The 17508-nt window shown below is 37.8% G+C and overlaps 1 protein-coding gene across 1 annotated transcript in view; it reads right to left on the reverse strand.

The window, feature by feature from the left end:
• The window catches only part of Spink5 (serine peptidase inhibitor Kazal type 5), a 57540-nt gene extending 49679 nt beyond the window's left edge, over positions 1 to 7861 (reverse strand). The window contains exons 1-4 of the mRNA XM_057789284.1: positions 7807 to 7861; positions 6613 to 6638; positions 2586 to 2710; positions 837 to 912 (exon numbers count right to left, since the gene is read on the reverse strand). Coding sequence (XP_057645267.1) covers positions 837 to 912; positions 2586 to 2710; positions 6613 to 6638; positions 7807 to 7861 — 282 coding nt within the window. The remainder of the gene's footprint in view (positions 1 to 836; positions 913 to 2585; positions 2711 to 6612; positions 6639 to 7806) is intronic.
• Between the last annotated feature and the right edge of the window lie 9647 nt (positions 7862 to 17508).

A 17508-nucleotide genomic window follows, 5' to 3' on the forward strand; every position in this document is an offset into this window, starting at 1 on the left:
AAAGCAACATAGGGGACAGGAGGTAATGCCCTGGTCAGGCTAGCTGGCAACAGCCCGTGTGTGGTCAACTAAAATTGTGAGATTTTGTAAGACAGGCATTTCCATTAATATGGAAATGCTTATTTTATTTATTAATGTTTTAAGAGTTATTTTTGGATTTTTCTATGATAAAATATATATCCAGTGAAATGGTTGTGTAATGCTCCTTATATATTCAGTGTGTTTTTTTCCTTTTATTTTATGACTTGGTTTTCTTTTAACCATTGGACACTAAATTCATGCAAAATATTAGCTTGAATCCCAACCTGCAAAATAGAAACACATGAGTCCAGTTGAATTAAATTAGGAGAACACTCCAAGTGTTGTATAAGAGAAAAAGAATGGAATAAAATAGAAAAAAAAGGGCAAAGAAACTGACTGAAATGCCTGCCAATGCATGTTAAACACTGTGGCTGGCTTTTAAAATTTAGTTGATAAAATAATGACAGCCAGATATACACAGATTGCCCATATTACACCAAAAATACAAGTTCTGAGAGGTGTTATGATCTCTGTAGTTCAAGAAAGGTTCATACAGAAACTAGACAGACAGGAGGTAAGAGAAACTCTCAGAAAGCTCTCCCCATCCGGCTAGCTCCTCCTCTCAGCATCTGTCAGTGTTTCCTGAGTTGGGTCATGGGTTGGGCCTATGGACAAGCTGTACCAGATACTCAGCCCACCCTTCTCTAAGTCACATTCCCTCCCTTCTAAGTGGTTGGCTTCACAACAGTAATTAGGAAGCAAACAGATAACTCCAAATAGAGTCCAGCATCTTTTTGAAAGTAAATGTGGCTCACCTTTGCTGGGGCAGCCGCCCTGGTAGCTCTTGATAAATCTCCCACGCTCTTATTGGACTTGGCTTCTTCTTCTTCTCTGAGAAAGAGAGAGGACTAACATAATTTGATGTTAAAATTACTTGTTGCTCAGCAATCTTTAGGAATAAAGACAGACATGATTAAGTTGCTTTTGACTGCTTACTGTGCTCAGCCTGACCTGCCAGAGTGAAAATAGTTCCCATAATGAATGAGCAATGAGCAAGACCCTCCATGCTCCAAAAAAAAAAAAAAAAAAAAGAAACTTGGGGTTTAACTAACATACCTGACCTTGAATACTTCCTTCAGTAAGATGACAATGTTGCTACTGTAACCACTGGTCTGTGTCATTATTTGCAACATTTGAAAGACTATTTACATTGAACTTGACAGCCCATTATCAATGGCAAGATAATCCTAGCAAATCATAGTCTTCTTCTTCCCAGGTGAGCCAACTATTTTATTACACAGATAAAGAATAGCAATTTAACAAATGACTCTAATATTAAACTATTTTATTATTGTTTAAAATTATCAGTAATTACTTTATTCAAAGATTTGACTTCACATATATGACGAAAGGGAATCTTTGCTGTGAACAAGATGCTTGCTGGTTAATGTGCAGCTTTCAAAAAAATGAGAAAGTGTTATTACACATGCATGGAATCCCCCACCCTAAATCCTGCCTGCCATGCATCTTTATCCCTTCAGCATAAGTAACACATACGTCTAGTGCTTTGTTACGTCAATATTATTGAATACGTCACATTAAATCGTTGACAAATGCCATCATGACTTTTGAAAAACCAATTATAGGATAATTGTCTTAAAAGGATAAGCCTAGCATTGCCTTGATATGAACACTGAAGTCTTGAAAGTATTCAGAAATGAAGATGGGATCCCTACTATACAAACATATCAGTGGCCTGCAGGTGTATGTCAGTGGTACAGTCCTTGACTAGCATTCAGGGAGCCTTAGGTTCAATCTTTGACACTATAAAAATATTCAAAAAGAATCTTAAAAAGAATTGTGATACTCTGGTTCCAGGATTTAGAACTGATAATGCAAACCTTCTACTGCCTTCTGTTTGTCGTTGAAGAGAAAGGAATCGAGCTCAGGAACGTTGAACAGATGCTGAGACGTTGAGTAATAAACCTGGTAGATTTCCAGTATTCTTTCTGAGCCCAGCAGTGAAAGCTGCGTTGAGATTTTAGTCCACCACACCCTCGTACAATCCTAGCCTGTTCTCCCTGGCACTTCAATGGGTCTAAATGCATTCTCCACAAATTTCTCTGCTGGCTGGCAGCCACTAGACCAGTCTGCTTTCTCCTCAGAGAATCTGCTCGACCAACCTCTCAGCCACGGCAGAGTCAAGTCTTAACAGGCCCAGGAATCTGTCTTAAGTTCTTTGTATCTGAGAAACAGGAAGCTCAAAGTAGAACTACATCCTGAGAATACTACAGGGTGCTGGTCTTTTGCATGGGGCTCCCTGACAGGTCTTTGAAATCCCATTGAGTGATCATTAAAGTCTTTCTGTGTGCGTGGGTGACAATTATCCAGTTTTATCTGATGGGAGGTGCCAGAATGATCTGTTCACCCTGTGTTTTTACTCGCCTAGGTTTAAAAGAAGATTAAGGTGAACGAAAGATTACAAACAGACCACCTTCATGCCCTCGTTATTTCAGAGGCTAGCTGGTCATTTAAACATGTGCAAGGCAAAGAATTTTACTCACAGTATCCGTTTGCAAAAGATGCATAATTCGTTGTCTGAGCCATAGGGATTTGGAATAGGTTCGTTGCTTTCGGAACACAACTGCTTATTGATTTTCATCAATGCTTGAAGTTTTCTACAGACGTCCTAGAGAAAAATATAGTTATACCATTTAAGAACTTCGTAAAACAACCTTATTTAATAGCATCATGCCCATGCAAGGAAGTCATTCAGTCAGTTTAAACAACACAAAACAATGATTCTGACTTGCCCATTAGAAACAGTAAACTCACCTAATAAGTGTTTATCTGATACAACTGATTATACAGAAAAACGTATGGAGACGTGTTATAAATACTCATTTAGTAAAATATTTTCCTTTCTTACTATTGTTATGGTGACACTGGATGTTATAATAATAATAAGCTAAGTAGATGCATTAAATACTAGTGAGTAGTGAAACAATAGTAATAGCCACTAGACTGTGAGAGGATTGCTGGGATACCGAGACTAAGTGTATGAACACTGGACTCTACCAAGGGGCCCTGCCACATACTCTGGAATGTCTACTGCATTTCTCTTAGCAATATTAGCAGTTATCAAATGTTTGCAAAATGTTCCTTCATATTTGGAAGACAAGTTTCTATAATAATTCATTCCCAGGACAAATTCCAGATCCTTTGGCCTTATAGTAGAGGCTGACTTACTTCAGCGCTACTGGGGCTGAAAATTCAAGACTCTTCCCCCAAAGAGTTAGGACAGGCTATGGTACTTGGAATTCCATTTTAACCTCTAGCACACTGTCCAGTACTACTGTTATCTGTATAACATCCTCAAAGACATGTTGTGATCTTCTTGATTTGGACTTCATTTTGGTAAATGCCAATGGTCCCTCTTTATCAAATTTAAAAGGCTGTGTGGAGACCATTTTGAATTTTAGAAGCCACAGGAAAGGATAGTGGAACAGTCTCTAAAGTGAGGAAAATTTGTTTTCATTCCGTGCTCAGCGTGTTTGACTGACAGCCTGCTCTCTGTGTTACTTTGTCCTTCCTAGGACTGAAGTATATGTGAAAATCAATAGCGCACTTGTGCTGGGGGAGTGAGCACTCATTCAAAATGCTATCTTCACCACCAACGAGCAAAGTTTACTAGGTCCTTAGATCAAACTTGCATAATTTGCCATTGATGCTTTCTTTAGATTTTCCCCTAAACAAATCCTGTTCTAGATACTTCCATCAGAAGGAAAATAATAAAGCTAATTTTTGTTCCAACTATCAAACATACCTCTTCCAAGGAATTGATCATAGAAGTCTATGGACTCTACAAAAGCTTTATAATAATTGAACCCATCAAGAATCATTCATTATGAGATTACTGTTAAATTCAACACGATAATACACTAGTAAAGGAGCAGAAGCATGCTGATCTGAGAAGCTCACAGAGAAGAACGGGTACCATTTTATCTAATCCAGCTTCTTAAATATGTCTGGAAGTTTCAGCTAGGTACAGAACAATTAGTAAGCAGACCAACCCATCCCTGGGAAATCTTGCTATGGGTGACCTGTTAAAACATCTTTGACTGTTATCCCTGTTCAGTGATCTCTCAGAGAGACGAAGTAGCAATTTATGGTAACAGAAAGGAGCTGGCCATCTTGAGATCTGATGTGTGGTTCGTTGATGTTTTACATCAATTTAGAAACTTACTTCCTAGATTGCCAAATGAGAATGGTTCTATAAAGCTTTCAAAACCTTATAGCAGAAAGGCTATAAAGCTTAGTATCTTCACAATAAAATCATTATTCTTGCAAGGTAGATATTGGACAACATATATAGAAAAAAGGAGTTATGATAATCCTAGAATGAAACTCTAAATAATTTTAATAGTTAAATCATAAAAAAAATCAATTCTAAGCAGTTTTGACTAGGTTCCATAATGCCACAGTTAAACTCCATAATGTTATAATTAGATGTAATTCCTTAAGGGATCCAGCTTTAAAAACAGTAAGTTAAGAAACTTGTTCACAGTGTTCAGTGTGCTCAGAGATGAGCCACTGGTATTCTGCTGAGGTTTAAATACCCTAATCTAGTTCCCTGGGATGCAGTGAAAGACCATACAAATGGAAAGCTCTAAATGTGCTTTTTTGGGGGGTGGGGGGAACTGAGCGTCCTTAAAATGATCAAAAAATCGGAGGTTTGTACTGGAGCAGATCCAGACTGAGATGTCATCACTCAGAGCCACGGAGATGACTCTGCCATGCAACTCCAAGCCCTCGGAAGGTGTTCTCCTTTTCCACATCTCAGAAACAAACTGGATCCACCTCACGTCAAGTGCTCTTGTTGTTGTCTTCTGTCCATCCACCTACCTGGCAATCAAATCCTCCAGGAGCTGGCCTCGCTCCCATTTTTGTATTGCAATGCTAACAGTTTTGTTTTGGCTTTATAATGACCCTTCTCCAATGACAGATTTGAGCCTATATATAAGATCCTTTCTGGTGGCGACAGTGCCAGTCCGTGGTGTTCTGGCTCATGTTTGAAATATTTAACACGATTCTATGATGCTAGGAAGACCTCAAGTTAATGAATTTTCAGAAGAACAGCCAAGATCCCAGCATCATGAAGAGTTTTCTGTTGGGGGACAATATCCAGAGTATTCTCAGAAACTTTCCCAGAGTGAAGACTGTTTTCTTGTGTGCATCTTGCCTTTTATTTCAGTATAATAAGGTAGTTAAACCTGTGGTTTTCAAGAAGATTTTCAGCACAGTAGAATTCGATGATATCAAAGAAATTCACTGCAATTTTTCAACCATTGCTTGTGATCTGAAGTTTTAACATGTGTCCTGCTCTCTAAAACCCAGACTCATGAGCCATCACTGACTAGCCAAACTTGAGTGAAATAATAGAGGCTATATATGTGAAATCCTCTAGAATATTTACGGAACAATGTTTCTTTTCTTAAAAACAGTTACAGTGAGATACAAACAATTTAATAATGTTTTAAAAGAAGTTTGGTAGAAAGAAAACCTACTTAATTGCTTTGTTTAATTTTCATGACCTTTAAGAGATGTAACAAATTTAGCTTCACATACAATATTATTTTAAATGATACAGCAATGGCATACAGAGCAGCTTGTGGACAAAGATAAAATATGTACAGGACAAAGACATGGCCTTTTCAATTACCTTTCAAATAGATATAAAATGTATTTCTATACAAGGAGGTTCTTTTGTTTCTCAATAACAGGCCTGTCATAATCACCTGAATATCTTCCTGGATCCAGGGTTCTGCCCTCGCAGGTGCTTCTACCAGGGCTGCTGTAAGCTGTCAAGATCTGTCCTGGCCTTTGATCCTTGTTCCCACGCTTTCTCACCATAGAACACTCTGTATGTTTTTCCCATTTAGAAATGGAGACTTCCTTTAGTTCCTGGAATATTCTATATCTTGCTCTTTTTTCCCTAGCACTATTATTGAGAGAGCCATATATTTTTGCAATTTACCTGTCACAAAAACTAAAGTTTCAGAAGGCATGAGTTTTATGTCTATTGTTTACTTCAGAAAATACTGGTTTATCAAAAGAGATCAGAAATATTAAATAGATATGTGTGTATGTGTGTGTGAGTGTATGCGTGTGTGTGTGTGTGATAATTATGTACTGTCACAGACACGTATTTCTTTGCATAATGATTACCTAAAATACATATATAGTATCCTGGATTTTTTACTTGTTGAGTGGAAAAATAGCAATTTCTTGGTTGATTATTTTATGTGTGTCTATGGAGTTTTAAAGTACTATTTTAGCATGGTAGATTGCCTCTTGCAAATGCCTTATATAAATAATATATTGAGAGAGAAGGAGAGACAGAGAGACTAAGAAAGAGACAGAGAGATAAATATTCATGTTTGATGCATAAAGGCCTGTTTTTGCATTTTTAACTAAAGTTATTATTGCCTGTCAGTATGCTGTCTGTATTATTAACATGAAAATGTTGGCCAAAAATCAATTTTATTTTGGTAACTTTGAAGGAATTAAATGAGAAGAAGCAAGACTGACCTGGACTGAATCCCCACTGACGGCATCTGAGACAAAAAATGCAGAAAACAAGGTTAAGAGATATAAACTTTTTAATAAATTAGACATGATTCTCTTAGTGCAAGGCTCTTACTGTTTTACTGATAATATATTCTACAACCACAAATTATCTTGAGTGCATTAAGATTTATGGTGACAGATCTCATGATAGCACTGTCACAAGGGCCCAATGCTCACATTGTACTAAACCTACCAGATTATCTACTTTGCCCCATAACTCATTGAAGAGTGAGACACAGCCTTCCTCCTTGACAGATGGTAGCATAGTGCATATGCCAAATATACCATACCAATTTAAATATAACTTAAAACACCCAAGTAGTATAAAGCTAAACTATATATATATAGTTTCATTTTCTGAACTCTGGCTATTCTACTTCTTTATTACAGAAGCAAAAATCAGAGCTCTGTCAGAAATTAAAGTCATAGGCTATTACGCTCTCATTAAATTACTCTCTTATACCTTCTATTTATTTTATGAAATGACATCATTTGTGTATAATGATCTCAATAGCTTTATATCCGAGGTTCAGTGTCATGAAAAGAACTGGTCAGAGAAAGGTAAATCTATGTAGTCCATGTCACCCTGACAAGTAAACACAAAATTAGAAAATTTATTTTCTAGCTCTTACAAAAGTCCTTAATTCTTCAGGAACAATATTTTAAATTCATTTAGAATTTTAAGACAGAATAAATGTAAAAGAAATTTTTGCTTCAAAACAAGAGCAGTCAATATAATTTCTTTTTACTATTCACTTACCCACATAGTTTTAAAATACATGTAGTAATTGCACGCCAGTTTTAGTATCTAATGCCTATAGGTAGAACAAACTGGATGCTTGGATACAAAATAATCTATTGGCTTTTCAGAACTAGTATAAAATTATCAGAAGGGCCTCTCACAGAAAAAAAGTTCAATTGTTCTCAAACCATTTTCATTATTAAGGATAGTTTGAGGTTTTAACATTCTGTATATAATTACATATGTGTTATATACATGTACATATACAATATAATACATTATTCTATATATTATATACATACATAAGTATTACACACACACACATATTCTAAGTGGGGGATGGGGAAGAAAAGTCCCTTCCCCAGGCTCTGAGATCTATGGCAAGAAACTTTCAATGTGTGCAAATTGCTCACCTTGTGTGAGATAAAGAGCCAGGGTCAGAAGCATTAGCACTGGGTCTGTCTTCATGCTGACGGTGATGTAAGTCAGTTACAGGTCTGCTCTGGGCATTGCTCAGCTGGTGCTCTAAGACTGATCGTGTGAGCCGTAGCTCACTTTTATACACAGGGTGACACACACACAGAACCAGTTGTTCAGGCTCATGCTAGACTCCTTAGACGGCACCAGTTGAGTTTCCATCCTATAAGATCCTGCCAAGGTATCAGATTTAAGCAGATAATGCCTATTTCTAGCACAGTAATATGTTTTCATGATAGTCACTCCAGAAGGCTAGAGAAAGGACCCTACTGGGCGCCTATCATTTCTAATCCTATATGAGCTCCCCTGTGATGCCAGGCATGCTACGGCCTCATCAAACTTGTCTCTCTCTAACTGACCTCCCTTCATAAGTGAGAGGGGAAGGGAAACATAGACAGATTCCTTGTCCTATCCATCAGGAAAAATGTAAAGATTTCCACATCTGGGGAAGGTTGTGTCTAACGAGAGAACCTGGGGTTTGTGTGGATTCCATCTGTAGATATTCCCAAGTGGGACTTAATGACTATATAGCAACTACAAACTTGGCATTTTTTCCCTTCACACACTGATAAAAGCAGAAACTGTGAACACAGGTCTTATATATAACGACTTTTTAAAACTTCCCTTGGGCTCCTGATGGAGTTCAGTGGTGAGGCACTTGCCTAGCATGTGAGAGCTCCTGGATTCCATCCCTACCTAGAGCCATAAAAACAATTCTCAATCAAAAGATTATTTTATCCTCACCAAATACTACACTCCTCCTAAAGAGTAAATGTTCAAGACTAAACTTTCCATAGCCCATACATATCTAAATTATGCTGTTTCTACTAAATTAAATTTATTCTTTTGTTACTTGGCCTTCCTGCAAAGAAAAAAAAGTTATTACACATTATAAATGTATGTGACCTTTTCTAGTACACTGTTTGTTTTTCTCATTCTACAAAGTGTACATTTTATAAGACAGCTCTTCTTTCACTGTTGGCTTAGATCTCCCACGTAAAGGACATTGGGAGTTTTTGTTGGACTTCTAACGATGGAAGTGAAGGTGCTTCTCACTATTCTACCGGCTTGTGGGACCCTTTCCCTTCTCCTGGGTTGCCTCGTCCAGCCTTAATATGGGGGTTTGTATTTACTCTTATTACATCTTGTTGTTCTGTGTTTGGTTGATATCGTTGGGAGGCCTGCTCTTTTCTGAGGGGAAATGGAGGAGGAGTAGATCTGGGGACATTGGGAGGAGGAAAGAAGGGGAGGCTGTGGTTGTATATATAGTATAAGAGAAGAATAAATTTAAGAAAATAACTGAAGCCACAACCAAATCATTTGATTTCAGTAATTCTCAGGGTTTCTACATACATAGGAAGGAAAAAAAAAAGTCATGAAATCAAAGAACTTTGTATAATCTCGGCACTTTTAAAGTCAGAATTTTCCACCTTTTCTCATAAAATAATTTGTAACTCATAAAACAACCATTGATTACTAACTTTTATCACATTGTCATTACTCAATAAAAGTAGTGACCGTGGAGAGCAAGGTCTATATATCACTGTCCTAACTTTAAAAACCAGAGTCTGTCATACCTCAGTGTAAGGAAAACGGGCCAGGGAGTCAGGCGGTCTGTTGCTGCTATTCCTGTCTGTGTGACTACTGCATAATGGAAATGAACCAGCTTTGGATCCAAAACTTGACTCACCAGTTACTATGTTGCCTTGGGCAAGTCACTTCCTTCCTATGAGCCGTAGTTCCCTAACATGTAAAACAGAGTAAGTAACGCAAGGGCTGTACCATTGGAAGGCTCAGATGTTACCCAGGTGCTGTGATTGTGTGTGCATGCAACTTTACTACTCTAACAATACCAAGGCTATGTGGTGAGCTTCGTTCCTAAAGACAGCTGGTCTCCCGTCATGAAATGTCAACCTGCTTGAATCTGGATCTCAACAACAGTTGCAAGTTTACTGAGCATCTACATTCCAAAGTTAAAACGAAACCTCTTTTCATTTCATGATTGTGCTTATAGGAACATCCTTGTTCCTATTTTTAAAAAGCCTTTTAAATATTCATGTACAAAGGCTAATATAGTTTATTTTGCATTTTCCCAGCCAGGTCACTGAAACTCTCTGAGTTTAGTAGTAGGCAAGTTAATTCTTTCCAATAGAATCAGTGCCTGTGTTAAATGCCCTGACGATACCTACTGTGGACCAGGTGAATCCTATTCTCACGGGTGGATATAGAGACAAGGAGGAACAAAAGAACCAACAGGTGAGTGCCTCTTTGAAGAATCTCTGCTATGAGGAAACCTGAAGGAGGTGGATTCCTCCCTCTTGGCAAAGGGCTCCTCGCTGACAGCCAGAGCTTCCATTCCCAGGAGGGGAAGAACACCCAGTTCCCCCAATAATGAAAGATCCCATTGGCTGCCCATGGCCATCAGGGCTTTCTCTCCAGTTCACTTCAGGAACGTTGCAAATCTGGAGATAATTAATCATATGCCCTGTCAACCACTCTTTGTTTCTTAAAACCACAGTTGTTAAATTCAGATGAATGAGATTGTCGTTAGGCTTAGATTAGTGCTAGACTATCAGAGACTCTCTCTGATCCACATTCTGGTTTTCTGAACATTTATCAGAGATACAGAACTCTATTTACTCTTTCTAGAAAGGAAAAGGATTATATGGTAAAAAGTGTAAACTTTCCAATTCTGTTCATTTGTCATCCAGATTCAAATCTGAACTCAAGTGAGAGGTACTGACAAAGAGGGGAAAAAAAAATAGGCAGAATTTTCATAAACCAGCAATGTCCCTGAAAACAAAGAATATTTCTAAACATCAAAGTTAGTCTTCTCTTTTTCTATGCTTTAAGTTTCTTTCTTTTCTTTTCTTTTTCTTTTTTCTTTTTCTTTTTTTTTTTTTTTTTTTTGGATTTTCGAGACAGAGTTTCTCCATAGCTTTTGTTTCCTGTCCTGGAACTAGCGCTTCTAGACCAGGCTGGCCTCGAACTCACAGAGATCCGCCTGCCTCTGCCTCACAAGTACTGGGATTAAAGGCGTGTGCCACCACCGCCCGGCTGCTTTAAGTTTCTTGATGCTTCTAGTGATTATTCTTTTTTTCAATCCATGATCTTTTATAATTCCTCAGCTTTCACTACTGTCTTTTGTTTAATATTATGTTCATTTGATTTTCTTTGTTGATTCTCTCTGATTTTCTTGCTCTCTCTCTCAACACACACACACACAATCTCAATAGTCAAATAGATGATGATAATGAAAATTGCTGTCCTGGTTTGCTTTGGGTTGCTATGAGAAAACACTAAGATCGCAAACCCAACCTGGACAGGGGAAGATTCACTCAGTTAACATGCCCCTTCACTGATTTTTGTGAAGGAAAATCGGGGTCGGAATGTGGAAGGAGGGCCTGAAGCAGGGGCCATGGGAGAGTACTACTTGCTGATTTGCTGTATGAGGCTTCCTTAGCCTCCTTTTATATACCACCCTGGAGTTCCTGCCCAGGGCTGGCACTGTTCCCAGTGGACTGGGCTCCCCACATCAATCATAGATCAAGAAAATGCTTCCACAGACTTTCCCACAGGGAATCTCCTGGATGCACTCCATCATTTAACACACCCTTTTTTCAAGTTGGCAAGTTGACAAATATCAAACCAAATCAAAACAAAACAAAAACCACACAAGTGTAAAGGTCTTCCTCTAAATTAAGAGTTTCCACTTGCAGTGTGGGCTGTAAAACAGACTACAACTTTGCAGCCTATCAGCTTTCACTTTCAGTAGATTGCTTAGTACACTACTGGGAATCCTCACTGGTTTATTGTTAAATATGCATGTTAGTGTGATGGAAGAACTCTGAGCACGTTTAAGATGGGCTAGGTTAATGATGCCCAGTAGATTAGAAGTATTAAATATATTTTGGGGAGTAAAATATGTAGTTGGACTTTCCTTGAATTGTCAGCTCCCAGATAATGGCTTGGAGACTTATTATTTATTATGAAAGCCTGACCTCAGCTTAGACTTCTTCCCAACTAGTTCTTAAAATTTAAATTAACCCATTTATATCCACCTATGTTCTGCCACATGACTCATTACCTCTGTTCAGTACCGTGTGTCCACTTCCTGTTTGCCTGGCTGGCAAATTTCTGCCTTTCTGATTCCTTCTCCCTGTTCCTCCCCTTCCCCAGAAATCCCACCTATTCCCTTCTGCCCATCTATTGGCTATTCAGCTCTTTATTAAACCAATCAGAAGACGCCTTGGAAGAGACACATATTCACAATGCACAAAAAGATTATCCCACAACAAAAATATGCATAACAAAATTTACTAATCAGCGTAAGTGGTGAGTTGGGAGACAATAAGAACCTGAATACTGCTATACAATTGTTACCACTTGCTATCCTCCGTATTTTTAAAATTGTGCTTTTATTAATTCTTTGAGGATTTTATACAGCGTATTTTGATCATATTCAGCTTATTATAAACTCCTCCCATATCCTACCTGTCTCTTCATCCACCTACCTTCATTCCTCCAACTCTCTATTTCTTTTTTAAGCTCATGGGTCCTGTTGGTGCCCCAATTACTTCTAGGCATTGGGCTTGTCCTTAAGTGTGGACCTTATTCCGGTTGTTACACCACTAATGAAAACTGACTTTCCTTCACCCAAAGCTATCAAATGTGAACAGTTCTTGAGATAGGGGTGGGTATTATTTCCCTCTCCCCTCCTCCATGATGGGATTTTTGCCTGGCTTGAAATTTTGCAGGTCTTGTGCAATCACAATATGAACTGACAATCTCTGTGAGTTCATAAGCACGATTACTCTGTTGTGTCTGGAAAGGATTGTTTCCTTGTAGTCATCCAGAACCTCCAATTTTTACAATCTTAACACCTTCTCTTCTGCATAGATCCCTGAGATTAAGGGTGTGATGGGATATGGACATCTCATTATGTCTGAGCATTCAAAGTCTCTTATTCTCTACAAATTCTTCAAGTGTGAGTCTCTTCATTATTTGCCATACACTGGGGGAAAAGAACTTCTCTGAAGAGAGATGATAGGTGACATAATCTATGGTATAGTGATACAATGGCAGCAGTTGTTTTAATGCTATGACCAGATAGTAGAAGAATGGTAGATTCCTTTCTCCATGACCTAGGTCATCAAATGCTCTTGACTTTCCTGACAGTGTTTGTTTGAGTTCCATTTTTGAAGTACAGTATTCTCAACTTTTTATGGAATCTTAGGACCCCAAAATTTATTAGTAGAGAAGTATCTATATCTTCTAATATATTTTAGAAGATGAAACAAAATACTTATTTTCCTACTTTTAATTCCTTCCTCCCAGAATTCCATTATACTTCTATTTGTTTTTTGTCTTGTTACTATTTTGGGGAAAGATGCCAACTGGAAGACACACTTTACTGAAATTCTTATCTCAGAATACTTAATTAACAATCCACTTCACTCCCTCTCTGAGAATTCCTTTCTGTTTATTTGGAAAGACTAAGAATGGAGGCGATAAGAATCTATTTGCATCTAAGAATAGAATGAGAAGGGTATTGTTTGTTCAATGAGTATATAGAGTGCTATTTATAGATATAATTATTGCTTTTATTAGATTAAGGTTAAGAAAACAAAAAGACTCAATGTTTAATTTTTTAAAGAAAACAAACTATCTTTTTTTCATTTTACATACCAATCCCACTTCCCACTCTCACCCCTCCTTTACCACCATCCAAGCCCACCCCCATCCACTCCTAACAGAGAGTAAGGCACATTGCTTTGGGGGATGTCCAAGGCCCTCCCTACTATATCTAGGCTGAGCAAGGTATCCATCAGAAAAAAAAAAAACCAACAGTATAAGCAGTAGGCATAAATCCTGGTGCCATTGCCAAGGGCCCTGTAGTCTGCCTTAGCTATCCAATTGTCACCCACATTCACAGGGACTAGTTTGAACCTATGCTGTTTCCTTTCTTATCTGGCTGGAGTTGGTGAGCTTCCATTAGCTCATGTAAACTGTTTCAGTGGGTGAACCCCTCATGGTCTTAACCTTTTTGCTGATATTCTCATTCCTCCCACTCTTCAACTGGACTTTGGGAGGTCAGTCCAGTGATCCGATGTAGGTCTCTGCCTCTGTTTCCATGAGTTGGTGGATAAAGGTTTTATGGTGATATTTAAGACATTCATCAGTCTTACTACAGGGCAATACCAGTTTGGGCCCCCTCTCCTCTATTGCTTAGGGTCTTAGCTGGGGTCATTCTTGTAGATTCCTAGGAATTTCTCTAGTGCCAGGTTTCCTGTTAGCCCCATAATGACTCCATCAATCAAAATATCTCTTTCCTTGCTCTTATCTCGGTCTTTCCTCCATCTCAACTATCTCATTCCCTCACAGTCTCCTCTCCCCACCCTCCCTTTGTGGTGGAGGTCCTACTGTCTATGTGTTGCTTTTATTGGTTGATGAATAAAAGAACTGCCTTGGCCTGTTGATAGGGCAGAACTTAGGTAGGCAGGGAAAACTGGGCTGAACTGTGGGGAGAAGGGAGGTAGAGTGAAAGAGAGACACCATGGAGCTGCTGGAGATAGACACCAGTTAGAACTTTAGCTGGTAAGCCACTGTCATGTGGTGATACACAGATTAATAGAAATGGGTTAAGTTAAGATGTAAGAGTTAGCCAATAAGAAACTAGAGCTAATGGTTTAATTAATGATTTAATTAATACAGTTTCTGTGAGTTTATTATGATTCTGGGCAGCCGGGACCACTAAGTAGCCTGCTACAACACCCTTTTCTTCCCTTTCTGCCCTCCCTACTTCCTCCACTTCCATGTTCCCAATTTTGTCAAGTGATTTTGTCTATTTCCCCTTTCCAGGTGGATCTAGGTATGTTTTTCTTAAGGTTTATTTTGTTACTTAGCTTCTCAAGGATCATAAACTATAGATAGGCTCAGTATCCTTTGCTTTACAACTAGTATTCACTTATAGGTGAGTATATACCATGCTCATCTTTCTGGGTCTGGGTTACCTCACTCAGGATGGTTTATTCTAGTTCCATCAATTTACAGGCAAATTTCAAGATGTCATTTTTTTTTTTAATCACTGAGTAGTACTCTAATGTGCAAATGTGTCACATTTTCTTCATCAGTTCTTGGGTTGAGGGCCATCTAGGTTGTTTCCGGGTTCTGGCTATTGCAAATAATGCTGCTATTAACATACTCAAACAAATGTCCTTGTAGTATGATTGAGCATCTTTTGAGTAGGTGCCCAAAGTGGTATTTCTGGGTCCTGAGGTAGGTTGATTCCCAATTTTCTGAGAAACCGCCATACTGATTTCCAAAATGGTTTTACAAGTTTACATTCACACCAGCAATGGGCGAGTGTTCCCCTTACTCCACATCCTCTCTAGCAGAAGTTATCATTGGTGTTTTTGATCTTAGTCATTCTGACTGGCATAAAACTGTATCTCAGAGCTGTTTTGATTTGCATTTCCTTGATGGCTAAGGATGTTGAACATTTTCTTAAGTGTCTTTGGGCCATTTGAGATTCTTCTTTTGAGAAGTCTTTGTTTAATTTTGCACCTCATTTTTAATAGGGTTATTTGAAATTTTGATGTCTAATTTCTTGAGTTCTTTATATATTTTGGAGATTGGAGACTAGTTCTCTGTCTGATGTGGGGTTGGTGAAGATTTTTTCCCATTCAGTAGGTTGCCTTTTTGTCTTATTGACTGTGTCCTTTGCTTTACAGAAGCTTTTCAGTTTCAGGAGGTCCCATTTATTTATTGTTGCTTTCAGTGTCTGTGCTACAGGGGTTATATTTACGAAGTGGTCTTTTTTGCCAATGCGTGGAAGACTACTTCCCACTTTCTCTTTTATCAGGCTCACTGTGGTCAGATTTATATTCAGGTTTTTAATCTCTTTGAACTTGAGTTTTGTGCATGGGGATAAATATGGATCTATTTTCATTCTTCTGCATGATGACATCAGTTATGCCAACACCATTTGTTGAAGATGCTTTCTTTTTCCATTGTTTATTCTTAGCTTCTTTGTCAAAAATCAGGTGTTTATAGGTATGTGGTTTAATATCTGGGTCTTCAATTTGATTTCATTGGTCAACCTCTCTGTTTTTATTCTAATACCAATCTGATTTTATGATTGTAGCTCTATAATAGAGCTTGATGTCAGGGATGGTGATGCCTCCAGAAGTTCTTTTAGTGTACAGGATTGTTTTGGCTATCCTGTTTTTTTATTTTCTCTATGTGAAGTTGAGTATTGTTTTTTCAAGGTCTGTGAAGAATTGTGTTGGGATTTTGATGGAGATTGCATTTAATCTATAGATTGTTTTTGGTAGGATTGCCATTTTTATTATGTTGATGCTGAGCATGGGAAATCTTTCAATTTTCTGGTGTCTTCTTAAATTTCTTTCATAGAAGACTTAAAGTTCTTGTGGAACAGGTTTTTCCACTTCTTCAGCTACTGTTACCCCAAGATATTTTATGTTATTTGTGGCTACTATGGAGGGTGATGTTTCTCTGATTTCCTCCTCAGTTTCTTTATCATTTGTATATAGGAGGTTTACTGATTTTTTTTTTTACTTGATCTTGTATCTTGCCACATCACTGAAAGTATTTATCAGCTGCAGAAGTTTGCTAATAGAGTTTTTGGGGTCACTTATGTATACTATCATTTCAACTGCAAAGAACAAAAGTTTGACTTCTTCCTTTTCAATCTGAATCCCCTTGATCTATTTTTGTTATATTATTATTGCTCTATCCAAAATTTCAAGAAGTATGATGAAGAGATATGGAGAGAGTGGACAGCATTGTCTTTTTCCTGGTTTTAGTGGGATCGTTTTGAGTTTCCATTTAACTTGATATTGTCTGATGGCTTGCTGTATATTGCTTTTATTATGTTTAGATATGGTCTTTGTATCCCTGATCTCTCCAAGACCTTTTTCATGAAGGTGTTTTGGATTTTGTTGAATGCTTTTTCAACATCTAATGAGATAATCATTATGTTTTTGTCTTTCAGTTTATTTATATGGTGGATTACATTGATAGATTTTCATATGTTTAAACATCCCTCCATCTCTGGGATGAGGCTGACTTGATCATGGTGGACGATTTTTTGATGTGTTCTTGGATTCAGTTTGCCAGTATTTTATTTAGCATTTTTGTATATATATTCACGAGTGAGATTGGTCTGTAATTCTTTTTGTTGGTTGAGTCTTTGTGTGGTTTGGTATCAGGGTAGCTGTAGCCTCATAAAAAGGGTTTGGCAATGTTCCTTCTATTGTGTGGAACACTTTGAGGAGTATAGATATTAGCTCTTCTTTGAAGTTCTACACTTTAACCATCTGGTCATGTTTATTTATTTATTTTTGTGGTGGCTTTCTGCTTCTATTTCCTTTCAGGTTATAGGTCTATTTAAATTGTTCACCTGGTCTTGATTTAATTTTTGTATATGGTACCTATCCCAAGAAATGTCCATTTCTTTTACATTTTCCAATTTTGTGGAGTGCAGATTTTTGTAGTATGACCTAATGATTTTCTGGATTTCCTCAGTGTGTGTTGTTATGTCCCCCTTTTCATTTCTGATTTTGTTAATTTGGATATTCTCTCTCTGCATTCTGATTAGTTTGGATAATGGTTTG

This window comes from Chionomys nivalis, chromosome 14, assembly GCF_950005125.1.
Source record: "Chionomys nivalis chromosome 14, mChiNiv1.1, whole genome shotgun sequence".
Lineage (NCBI taxonomy): Eukaryota > Metazoa > Chordata > Mammalia > Rodentia > Cricetidae > Chionomys > Chionomys nivalis.